The sequence below is a fragment of the Eublepharis macularius genome, chromosome 17, assembly GCF_028583425.1.
Source record: "Eublepharis macularius isolate TG4126 chromosome 17, MPM_Emac_v1.0, whole genome shotgun sequence".
In the NCBI taxonomy this organism is placed as follows: domain Eukaryota; kingdom Metazoa; phylum Chordata; class Lepidosauria; order Squamata; family Eublepharidae; genus Eublepharis; species Eublepharis macularius.
In genome coordinates this window covers 13,664,473-13,677,438 of record NC_072806.1, presented here as the reverse complement: position 1 = coordinate 13,677,438, position 12,966 = coordinate 13,664,473, and the positions used below count along the sequence as shown (strand labels likewise).

Below are 12,966 nucleotides of genomic sequence, written 5' to 3'. Positions count from 1 at the left end.
GGGAATTGAGAGTACCAAATATCCTTTCTCCTCCAGGAGAGTCCCAACTGGAGGAGGTGGAGCACCGCAGAGATTTAACCCTTTCTCCTCCCAGTCAGAGGCTTCTATGTGGGGTGAACAAGATATACCTTCTGGTGGCCTCATCTCCAAGAAGGTGGGCATCCAGTACCTTCGATCAATAACCCACCACTGTTCCCTTTGCACCTCTGGTGCCGGCCCACTTCCGCACACAAGGATAAGCTCCTGTCCCTCAGAACTATAAACATTTGGAGGCCCCACCTTGAAGAATCGGTGAAGGAGGCTGGTCCTCAGCTTCACAACCATGCAGAATTAGGGTTTGGGCTCAGTTTCTAATTTCAGGTAGTTTCACGCTTAACTTAGTTTTTGCAGTGTCGAGTGATAAAGTCTTAAAAGTGATGGAGTGGAATGGAAAGCTCAGGAATTTATTTTGTTTGGAAGTCAGGCCTGCTTTAGCGCGTTGCAAAGGGTAGCTGTGGTCGTAGCAAAAATTATAAAGGCATCTTGGGACACCTTAAAGACTAACAAAAAATGCTTTCCTGAACGTGCCAGGCTCTAGTCCCCGAAAACTTATGTTGGGGAAAGAAATGTTTTGAGTCTTAAAGAACATGCAGGATTAAAAGCTGTGTTTTTGGGAAAGCACCCCTCCTCCTTTTCAACAGTTTCCTGTGCTTAAGCAATGCGACTACAAAGTATCTAAAGAAATAAAGATAAAAATCATTTGTCCTGTTCATACGGGCATGTAGCTCATGACTGCAACCAATGGGCTAGTAAGAAAGGAAGTTGCATTTTCCAAGTGATAAGATACTGTGGTTTAGCAGTACAATCCTAAACAAAAGTACATCTTTTTAAAGTCCATTGAATTTCATGGTGTCACTCTGCTTAGGGTTGTACTATAAACGATGGGAATAAGAAAGCTCTTTGCAACAGAAAAAACAGCCTGGGGAAAGGAGGTGCTAGAGCTCCCACCATCAAAGCACCACAAAACAATAACTGAGCCTGTGGCCTTCGGAGGAACTGAATAAAGCACCTCTGGTACATCACTGGAATTTCATAGTTGCGTGTCTGAATTGCGTTACGCATGTTGCATACTGTTCAACCTTTAAACTAAAACAGGAAAAGAAACATCAGAGACAGCTAGTGTGTTCTTAGCATCTCTGCAGAAAAACACCTTGAGAATAAAAGCAAAGAGTTACAGACAGAAGCCCACCATGACTGCAGAGTGTTGGTTACTTTATTGATGTTTTTCTTTTGTTTGTTTCACAGCTGGTTTGATGATATTGTCAGCCGTAACTCACTGTTTCTTAGTGCTCCTTGGGTTAATTGTTTTGCATCACCTATGGAGCATTTAAAGGAGAGAGACAGAAAGGAGAAAAGTGAAATTTTATTCATTTGCTTCATTTATACCTGGTGTTTCTCCCACTGAGAACTCAAAGGGGCTTACATAATTCTCCTCCATTTTTTTTAAAATTCACAACAACCTTGTGAGGCAGGTTAGGCTAAGAGTGTGTGATTGGCCAGAATCACCCAGCAAGCTTTCTTGGCAAAGAAGGGATTGGAACTTGTATCTCTCAGATCCTAGTCCAACACTCTAACCACTATATCACCATGTCAGATTTCAGTTAGCAGAAGATTTGGATTTCTTTGCATTTCTCTTTTTATGTTCCCTTCTAAAATTCTTATTTACTTAATGTATGTATCTATACTGCTTTCCTCCCAAAACTTACAGCAGCTAACTGTGAGTGATTCCATACATGTTGGATAATGCACTTCCAATCCTCTTTATAAATCATTTGGAACGGATTTTTTTGTGCACAGAACAAAAAATCCACCTCAAATGATTGATAAAGTGCATTGAAAGTGCATTATCCGACGTGTGCGGAATCAGCCAGTATAAATTAAAACACCCCACCATATATACAGAGCTGGGACTCGCCCATAAGAAAATAGTGGTTATACAGAGTCCAGCAACTTGCAATTTTTATTTTACCACTCGAAAACGTATCTTCCTATCACTACTATCCAAAAACTTTTAACAAATGGCTTCCTTGGAATAGCCAGGTAGTCTCTGAAGGGCAAAGTGTTTCTGTATTTCCCGTGGGAGGCTAACACCTAATTAGGCCGCAATTAAAAGTTTAGCTGATCGTGGATCGTAATAAGTTATGATGAAAATGCTAAACCTCTCAGCATGGCCAACCATATTGGCTGAAAAGAATGGCCGAGAACAAATGTTGTGCTAACCTATAAAAATGTGGTCCTGGTCTTGATATATGTAGATAACAGAGCATGAGACAAGGGAATGAGAAATTTATAATAGCTACCACTGAGACACCCTGACAGATGGAATTATTCTTGCTTTCCTAATATCTGAGGCTGGCTTTCCCTGGACCCTCTTCTCACTGCGTACTCTGAAGATAAAAGGGGGAATCGGAGATACCTGTGAAAGATTCTGTGCCCATAATTCAGAGAGTGGAAATACACATTACAAATTTCCTGGGGATGCTCAAGTGCAGGATTTTATGTATGGTCCTCAGTTCACGTGCAGGCTGTTCTTGCATGGCGCACGTGCATGCCTCTTTCATGGGAGCGCCCTTTGCGTGATTGCATCTGCAAGTGTGTCTGGAGGGCAGATCACTGCGAGAACAAGTACTGTAGGCTCCTTTGTCTTCCCAATTTACATTTCTTTAAGATGTGAAAAACTGGTTCACTTGAGCATCCCTAGGTACATGGTAACACGTATTTCCACCCTACAGAGGATCACTTCCCAGAGCCACATGGGGCAGATGGGAAGTGCTTGACCCGGTTCTAGGGCTTCTTGCGGGGCCCTAGCAAAAACGCAGTTCTCTCTATCTCTGTTTGCCGACAAGCACACTCTTGACTTTATATTCCTTTGAACTAGCAAGGAAGTGCCCCTGCCCTGAGCAACATGCCACAAGAACTTACCTGAGCGATCCAGTCGTTAAAAGCAGAGACTCGGGTGAAAACAGAAGGCTTACGGGGGTAGTTGCATCCAAGAGAAGAGCCAAAACTGACCACTCCATGCACCTCCCACTTGCTACCGGATTTGCAGTTGAGCGGACCGCCGGAGTCCCCCTGTAACACCAAAAGAATTCAATGTAGATTGGGGAAGACAATCCCTTTGGGCCCCTGTTGTGTTTGAATAGTGGGACCGCTTGCACCGAGGCAGAAATGCCCACCCTGTCTGCTGCAGCGCCCCATGCAATGAGGTGTTCCAGATGGTAGCACAGGTGAGCCAGATGTTAGAGGCAAGGATGCCAACACTCTACTTGACAGACCTCTTGCACCTTTGACAGCAGGTGCAAAGATACCAGGATAAGGGAAACATCCCTTGTTGAGTGCCAGTCTGGGATGCCACAGAAGCTCCATAAGGAGCAAAAAAAGAGCCAGCATTGCCTCATTGCAGCAGCACAACCAGTTACATGTTGATAGTGATCACCAATGTGGCGCCAATCAATTTGTTTCCCAGCACTCACTTCCTTCTTCAAAGAGCAAGATCAGGGTTAATTGCATCTTAAAATGCTAACTAGATTTCCAAAGTATGAGCTTTTGAGCATCAATGCTCCCTTTGTCAGATACCAAATATCTGATGAAGGGAGCTTTGACTCTTGAACGCTCCTACCTTGGAAATGTAGATGGTCTTTAAGGTGCCACTGGACCCCGATCTTGCTCTTCGATGATAGACCAACGCAGCTACCCACCTGAAACTTCCTTCTTCAAAGCAGCTTTTCCCAAAACAAAGCACTAATCCATCTCTTTAGATTAGGAGGTGCTTCAAAGGATGTCAGGAGACTTTTGGGTCTGCAGGGAACTCCTATTCAGAATTCTCCATTGTAGGACGATACTTGGATATTTTTAAAAATCGGGGGGAGATGTAACCGCTCAATCCATATAAAGTGTGCCTAGAAGATCATCTGGTGCAAAACTAGTTCTTTGGCACGCTTAAGCATGGGCTTCCTATTTGCAGATTTGGACTTCCTTCGTTCCAAAGCCAGATACTACTCACATTGCAGCTAGAAATGATGCCATCACCGCCTGCACAGACCATACTGCTTTTCACCGTGCTGCCCCACCAGCTGGACTGGGAGCAGGTTGCGTGATTCACCACAAGCAGGCGGCCTTGCTGGAGGACTTTTGGGGACGCACCGCCTGCTGCAAAGAGTCCGAAACAAGGAAACTTTAGGTCCGGTCATACAAGATGGAGGACTAGCCATAGATTCTCCCAGCAGGACAAATAGCAGCTCTCTGGGACCGTTTCAGGTTGGGAAGACAGTACATGGGACAATCTGAAACCTCACCTCACTGTGCCCTGTGGTCCTGATCCGAATCAGGTCCACGCACACCAGATAACATCTGGTCGACAGGACAGGGAGGACCCAGAGGGGACATAAGGGCTTGGTAGTAAGTAACTAGGCTGGATTGGGTGGTTCTCAGTGCAAACCAGGTTTTGAGATGCACCAAAGGTTACCAGGAGGAGAAGGGGAAATGAACAGCCATTCTCTGTTTGAGAATATAAAAGCGCTCAGATTCTTTTGGTAGACCAACACAGCTACCCTGTGTTGGCAGCTACCCTACTCAGTCACTTATACCAAGTGACCCGTTTACCACGGGGTAAAGGAAATCACCGCAATTAGTCAGCACAAATAAAATGAATAAACGACGGCAGTGAAAATACAAGAGCAATCCCTTACTTTGCAGCCTTCCCCAGCCTGTCACGTAACAAGCAGTGTTTCCGGGTAAGATGCTGTTGGCCGGTGGGAGGCACGCTGGCTGGATTGTGTCGCTCTGGGTGACGTGTTGTGAAAGTTTGATCAGCGCGATGTCATTCCTAGTGTTGGTTGGGAGAGGAGAAGGACAGAGTATTGCGTACATGTCCAGATACACTGTTTATCTCACACACCCTTTCCAACCAGTGTCCTTTTTTCAACTGGTTTGCTTTTTTACAACAGTGTGTGAAACTGGCATTACCAGCTGTGATGGTTCATCCCCTTTCCCTAGATTTCTAGCTGTTAAGGCAGAGGTGAACAGATTCATTACAACTATAGCACATGCCTACATAAATGCACACAGTTAAACACTAAGGGTGAAAACGATACACTGCATTGGAGATACACAATCAGATCCCCCCCTGTAAAGCGTAAACTTAGGGCCAAACTAGACGTGATGGCATTCTCGGGTGAACCTGCCATATTAAAATCATTTAGAAATGTTATGAGGGCCCTGTCCTGACTGGGCCTGCAGTATGTTGCCCTTGTCCCCCTTCTCTGAACTTTTTCAAATGCCAAAACAGCCACAGTGTGTGCATGTGACCATTTTGGCACTTGATAAGGCAAGGGGATAAAAAGAGCACCTCAGCCTGCTGTGCCTGGTCAGTATCGGGCCCTCACAGCATTTTTAAATGACTTTGAAATGGCAGTGGTGTCCTTGCGGTGGCCGCAAGGGTACTGCCCTGTCTAGTTTGGCTCTTGAAAAGCAACCACTGGGGCAGTTTCCAGATATCGACAGATATCACAGTGTTAGGGAAATTCCCAACTTGGAGCTGGCAGCTCTACTAGCAGCCTTAATCTCTGATCCTCTGTTTAAAGAAAAGCAATCAACCTACCCATTGGAAACCTTACTCGAGTCCCATTTGGGGTGCACTATGATCTTTTGTGGAGACAGTGAGACCGATCCTTTCTCGCTGACTGTGAGGTCATACTTCCCAAGCTGCACACGATAAGTTCGAGAAGAGCTGAAGAAATCAAAGGGAGAAAAGCAGCGAGTGAGCAGGCAGGTCTACACCAGGCAACTTAATTCAGGTGCCTGAATCGATCTATACAAAACATTTTTCTCTTTCATTCCCTGCTACTGAAGATGACTTCAGCTATTAAGAATCAAACCAGCTCCACACTGGCTTCTATTTCTTGTCCTCCTGCAGCATGACAGTTGGGGCTGACAAAGGTGATCTGCTTGTTGTTATTTCGCCATTCTGCCTTCTGTTTCATCTATTGTTACCAACCTCCAGGAGAGGCCTGGCGAGTTCTCCTGGAGTTAAAGCTGATCTCCAGACTACAGAGATCAGTTCATCGGAGAAAACAGCAGTTTTGGAAGAAAAACTCAGGGTGGAAATACACTTTACTAACTCCCCTGGGATGCTCAAGTGAACTTCATTTCACGTGTCCCCCCTCCAACTTCCCCTGCACTCACTTGCACAATTACACTTCAGTTTGCTCCATGTGAGTACATGCACATGTTCTATATCAGTTCCTCCTCAACTGCTAAAAGTACCCCAGTTTCCCTCACCTCCCACAGCCATGTATTGAAATGCAGATCTTGACACTTTCTCACAACTTAAAGAAATGCAAATTGGCAACTCAAAGGAGCCTGCAGAACTTGTCCTTGCAACAAAAAAAGAGCTGAATTGACCCTCTGCCCTCTGAACTCAATTGCAGATGCAATCGCCCAAAGAGAGCTCCCATGAAAGCCGCATGAAAGTGTGCCAAGCAAGAATAGCCTGCGTGCAAATTGAGGACCACACATACAATCCTGCACTTGAGTGTCTCCAGGTAATTCGCAACGTGTATCTCTGCTCTGAGTGGCATGACATCTGTGCTGATCTTCCTCCCCTCCCCAAACTCTACCTCCCCAGCCACCACCCCCAAATCCCCAGGAATTTCCTAAACTAGAATTAGCTACCCTAGTAACATCACATCCCCTCTACAATTCCACATCTCATTCTTCACAAGCCGGGACAGAACCTTCGCAATGGAAAGTGCAATCACTTTGGGTTTTCTTGTAAAGCGGACAACAAGGACATGAATTTATGATGTAAAGGCCAAACCAGTGATGTGTGTGAGAAGTTGTCCCCGGAATATTTTTCTAGTGGGTCTGTACAAAGGGCAAAGAAATCTGAATAAGTGGCAGTCCAGAAAGGGCAATATCTTACACCGGTCTATAGGCACAGTTAGATGCTGTACCTATTTCCATTATTTGATGTTGTCCTGGTTTTATAAAGAAGGTAAGTTTTTTAAGAAATTAGACACACCAGAACTCTGTCTCTCTCACACAGCATTTTTGCTTGCATAGTGAAGTGGCATTTGAGGGAAGGAAATTCAGCTACAATGGGAATTTTCTAAAACCTCCCCCCGACTCACACACACCAGCTTCAATATTGCACTTTGGTTTTGCTACACACTTCAAGATAAAAAATCTCCATTTTTATGCACCTGATGCAGTGAGCAGCTGTCATAACCCAGTTGGTGGCTATGAGGGTTCCCCCGCATGTGTGACGCCATTGGCCACTGGAACTGTACTGGAGGGAGGCCTAGAAATAACAGAAGTCACACAGTCAGCTTTGAAAGGTGAGTAGATGACCTTATTTTTTATGTAGCTATTTATACCACATTTTTCTCCCTAACAGGAACCCAGAATCTTATAACATTCTTCACTCCTCTCTTTTATCTTTACAACAACAGCTCTGTGATGTAGGTGCAATGAGACAGTGTGTGAGTGGCCCAAGGCCACTTGGTGAGTCTCTGTGGCAGAGCAGGGATTCGCACCTGGGTCTCCTACTTTGACTTTCTCAACCACAACAACACACTGGCTCTTCTAAGCACCGCACTCAGATCACACTGCAAACAAATTCAAGTGAAGCAACTGTAGCTAGGGTTGCCAAACTTCAGGTGATGGATGGAGATCTCGTGGAGGACACGAAGATCAGTTCCCCTGGAGAAAATTGCTTTTCTGGAAGATGGACTCGATGCCATTATATCCTGGTGAGGTACCTCCCTTCTGCAAACCCTGCTATCCCCAGGCTCCACCCCCAAATCTCCAGGAATATCCCAGCCTGAAGCTGTGGGAACCCTAGCTGTAGCTTCAAATGTTCAGATCTGAGCCCCAATAAGTTGGCTATTGGTATTTGATAACCAACGATGGCTGGCTTTGATACTTCATTTCAGTATTTGAAATCTGACAGACTGTGTTTGACAGAACTGATCACCGACAAGCTATAATATTTAATACCATTATGAGTTTTGCTGTCTCGATTTGCATGAAAACCATTGTTCCATTTTTTGCCTGTCAGACTAATGGGTAGGAACGGAACTTGAGAAAAGAATATTAACGCTCTTTAAATGCTGGGGAATATTTTCCTTCATGGCCTAGAAATCTCTCTTCTCAGCCTTAAGAAAGTGTCGCCAATCAAAATGGCGGGAAGGGCAGAGAAACATTTTCTATATTACAAAAGGGTAGGCAGAACTTGGCGTTTAACTAGAATGGGAGCTGGGGGTGGGGCACGGAGAATGGCAGCTGTGGGGACCAATTGCTGTCTAGAAAAAGTGGGGGATCTGATTTGGGAAGATACTTTGCTGTGTGCTTTCATAGCCCATTGGAGGCTCCATTTGTAGACAAAATCAATATTACTGAAAAACTGTAAGTCTTCATTGCTCTCACATCAGAAGGATGTGAGATCAGGGTAAGTGGGAAGTGCTGAACCATATTTTGATAATATGTGGTCGCAGACCTTGCAGTGGTATAAATATCCAGCAGTGTCCAGTAGATGACACACCATGAAAAGTGGCACTTAACGATACGAGCCAATTGACAGCTTATGACAGTTTCATATCCAATACCATGCTAAAATCAACAGTCTCGAGAGATATGTGAAAAGTGCTGACATTTTGAATTCTGAGGTAACATTTCTGTACTGACATTTCAGAGATATAACTCTGTCCAAACATATCAACACCATGAATTCTGGACTCTCAAGGTTCACTATTGGGATATTTTAGCATGGGTACATTAAAGTGGCATACCTTTTGTGGGGGGAGTCACAGCAAAAGCAATATATACCAAAACAACACAGCAGTAGCACTTCAGAGACCAACAGATTTTCAGTGTGTAAGCTTTCAAGAGTCAGAGCTCCCTTCTTCAGACATCAGAGCTGTGGCTCTCGAAAGCTTACGTGCTGAAAATCTTCTTGGTCTCTCAGGTGCCATTGGACTCAAATCCTGCTGTTCTACTGCAGACTCAAACAACTACCCACCTGAAACTAAAACAACACAGGTATGTATGCAAACGTAACACTTAACTGAAGTATAAATGTAAAAATATTGCATACTTTGTGTCCAGCAAAAGAAAAAGCATAAACAAGCTGTTGCTAGGATTAAGAGATGGCCACTTACCTGCCAAGGCCAACTGTTGGGTCTGACAGCCTCTCCCCCCACAACTCTGGAGAGACTGGGTGGGTAGGAGGGAACTCCACATCCCAAAGCTGCAAATGACACAAAACAGATGTTATCTGAGGTCACTGCGGCAGTCTGAGGGAACTAAACGTGCACCCTATGTACAAAGCACTTGTATATCGTTGCAATCTTTGGTTATACGAATTGTTTCTTCACTTTAGGTTGGGGCTTCCCTCACCACTGTTAATGATCTCCGATGGCTACCACTTGTCTTTAGGGGCTAAAAGGAGCAGGTTTTTCCACCTTGAATAAGGCAGTCAACAACACGTGCCTTGTCTGTGCTGGCAAAGCAATATTAAACACATGAGGCACAATGGGAAGCGGCAATGTTTCTCCGATATAAAACAGTGCTATATATTTACTTCTTCGAGCCATTTTAACTGGCCTACCAAAATAAAAGTGTAGGAAAGAACTGAGGAGCAGGAAGTCAGTGAATGACACAGGTGCCTCAAATAGCCAAAAAGCAGGAATGTGTTTCTACAAAATAATCTCACTCTTGACTGAACGACTCCCCCATTTGCATCCATTTCTCTCTTTCTGCAGCTGATCTTGATATCCTCCATGTCAGAATATCATCAAGATGATGTCCAACCAACCCATGGTTAATTCATACTGGCATCCCCAGATGGACTTGCAGGATTAGGCCACACGCCATCTTGTCCAGAATTGAATAACCGACCGTGGACAGAGACATGCCCCAAGAAATAGAACGTGGTGGGGGTGTTGGTTGTCCCTTGTAGGAGACACTCAGAGGTACACCACCTCTGCCCAAGGAGATTCAGCATTTGGCTATCATTGCTAAAAGTTATTGATGAATCAAGTCTCCAGAAACTTTCCTCTAATCTTTTTAAAAAGCCATTCATGATAGGAGTGAGCATCCTTGTATCCTATAGCAATGGCTCCTGGAAGCTAACTGCATACTGCATAAAAATTAATATTTCCTCTTGCTTATGATATGTTGGAATCATACCCGCAGAGACCAACGCAAGAGCAGCAAAGAGGACCCAGATCATGTTGAGTGCAGGAGTGCTGATAAGGAAGGACACTCTCTATCTGGTTGCTTTATATCCCAGGACAGTTTATCACTGTGAGATACAGCCCAGGTTGTCATCATAATTAGGGAAAAGTTTAAAAGAGAGCCTTGGCTTGCTGTTGCATGCTGATAGGCACATTTCCATCTCCAGCTTCCATGGGGCATGCCAAATCTGCTGATCTCACACCTGCTTGTTCTCACCCAAAGGCTGTTCTTAGGACCAAACCATTGCCAGATGTGTTGGTTTCGGCAAAAAAAGCAGCGGGAGGGGGAGGGATATGTGGATCAGGGCCATAGTGCCAAGTAAGGGGGAGTTCCATTCCCCGTACTGTTTTCCTTGGTTACATTTGTCATTTCAAATTGGTCCCTCCCAGGTGTACATTGCCAAAGAGAATGCAGTGAGGGAGCTGAACGTCCCAGCTGCACAGCAGCAGTGTAACAGGTCACTTGAAGATGTTCAGTTCTTCTCTAATACCATGTGCAGAATTCTCACAGTCACTTCCTTTTTGCTATCAGGGTCTGCAAGGTCAGTACTCATGGCTTTCCTTTTTCTTGGAAAGTTGGCATTTTGTATGTGTCGTTTTCCCCCCTGGCAAGTGCTTTACAGAAGCTGCTTTGAACAATGGCACAAAGCCACTAACACACCTTTCTTCTTTCACAGGCCACCTCAAAGCCAGTCTCCTCCTCACTAACGATGAAACCTGGGACCTTTGCTCAGGGGTTCTGAAATTGGACTCTGGCATCTCAAACTCCTGGGCTCCTCACAGGTGGGTCACAAATCCCAGACAGTGAAAGGTGAACGGGTTGAACTGGGAGAGAAGGTTCTTTGAGGATTTTTTAAAAATAATTTTAAAAAATTATTTATTAGCTCCCCCACAACCACCAAAAAACCCCAAGAAAAACAATGCTGGCAAAAAAACACTGTTGGCAAATCTGTACATATGTTTCTATAAAAGGTTTCCAAATACCTAAAAAGAAGTCCATACGTTATTGAGTTCTCTTTGTGATATGCTCAAGTGTTGATAAGTTTATAAGGTCCTCAATCCAATGAGTTACAGCTGGTGGACTTTTGTCTTTCCAGTCACGTAGTATAAGTCTTTTAGCAACTGTGAGGGCATGGGGAGTCCATTTCCATTGACCATCAGTTAAGTTCCAAGAGACATGCAAATAGTTTAAAAATACATTAACATCCTCGTAAATGAATCAGTATCCTAATACAAAATTAATATGGGTAAAGACTTCCTCCCCAAAGGGCTGAACAACCTCTGTAAGAACTGATGGTAAATTTGGGATTGCTTCTGCAGAATATGAGATATGGCCATGGAATACAGCCTGTTGTTCATTATTGCTAATTATAATTGCTAAGTAGGAAAAATAAAAACATAATCTTGTTCAGTGTTAATTGATAAGTACTGGAATCTGGACAGAGAGAACAATGTAGTCATTCCCAAATGGGTAATTTAAAAATGTAATTAAAATGTAATTAAAAGTAGCTAAAATGTATATGGCACTTTTCTCTGTATATGCCACTTTTTTCACCCACCAAGCTTCATGGTAGAGTGGAAAGTCAGACATGGGTCTCCCAAAACATAGAGCAGAACCACAAGTGACAAAAGGCACAGGTTGGACACTTGTCAGCTTCCCTCAAGTTTTGATGGGAAATGTAGGCATCCTGGTCTCGCAGCTTCACTCTCTGACTGCTGTCCAATGGACTTTTCAACTGTCACTTGTCCAACATTCCGCCAAGCTGCCTACATTTCCCATCAAAACTTGAGGGAAGCAGACAAGTGTCCAATCTGTGCCTTTTGTCACTTGTGGTTCTGCTCATAGACCAACACTCTAACCAGTAGACAGTGCTGACTTTCAGTAAGTACAGATCAAGATGAATAGCCGTGTTAGTCTGTCTGCAGCAGTAGAAAAGAGCAAGAGTCCAGCAGCACCTATAAGACTAATCAAATTTTGTTAGTCTTATAAGTACTACTGGACTCTTGCTCCTTTTGGTAAGTTTAGAAGTGGATCCCGCTACAGAAGTTTGAGAATGACCGGCCTAGTATCCTTTTGCCCCTCACATCCAACTCTCAACAATGGCTGAGAAACTTTGAAAACAAATTCCTAACCGAACAGAGAGCCAGTGTGGAGTAGCAGCTAGAGAATTAGAGCCAAGCTCCAAGTGACGCCTGACACAGATCGAACACTTGTCAGCTTCCCTCAAGTTTTGATGGGAAATGTAGGCGTCCTGGTCTTGCAGCTTGGCTTTCCATTTAATTGAAGTTTACAGAGCAGCAGTCTATGGGAGGGAGAACATGCGGTCAGGAGGGGAGTGTAGGGTGTGTGTGTGTGTGGGGGGGGTTCTGTAAACTTCAATGGAGAGCCAAGCTGTAAGACCAGGATGCCTACATTTCCCATCAAAACTTGAGGGAAGCTGACAAGTGTCCAACCTGTGTCAGGCATCATTTGTAGCTTGGCTCTTAGACTGCGGAGATCCTATTTCAAATCCCCATTTAACTCAAGGTTGGCTGCCAGCCTAACAGTTTTGAACTGTAACTTCTGAGGAACAATCCTCTGTTTTGGAGAAGCCACAATCTATATAATGATCTCTACTATTTCCAAATTACTTGTTCCCTTAAGCTCCTCACTAAAAGGAACCTTTAAATCTAAAGCAGATTCTCTGGACAG

General features: G+C 44.2%; 1 protein-coding gene across 1 annotated transcript; it reads right to left on the bottom strand.

Moving 5' to 3' along the window:
* Positions 1 to 1,230: 1,230 nt before the first annotated feature.
* Positions 1,231 to 10,363, bottom strand: LOC129345049 (chymotrypsin-like elastase family member 2A). The gene is made up of 8 exons (XM_055002028.1): positions 10,228 to 10,363; positions 9,198 to 9,286; positions 7,242 to 7,339; positions 5,639 to 5,767; positions 4,728 to 4,864; positions 4,043 to 4,188; positions 2,962 to 3,111; positions 1,231 to 1,355 (listed from the first exon to the last, which is right to left on the bottom strand). The coding sequence occupies exons 1-8, from the start codon at positions 10,268 to 10,270 to the stop codon at positions 1,338 to 1,340; spliced, it is 810 nt and encodes a 269-aa protein (XP_054858003.1). The 5' UTR covers positions 10,271 to 10,363; the 3' UTR covers positions 1,231 to 1,337.
* Positions 10,364 to 12,966: the final 2,603 nt, after the last annotated feature.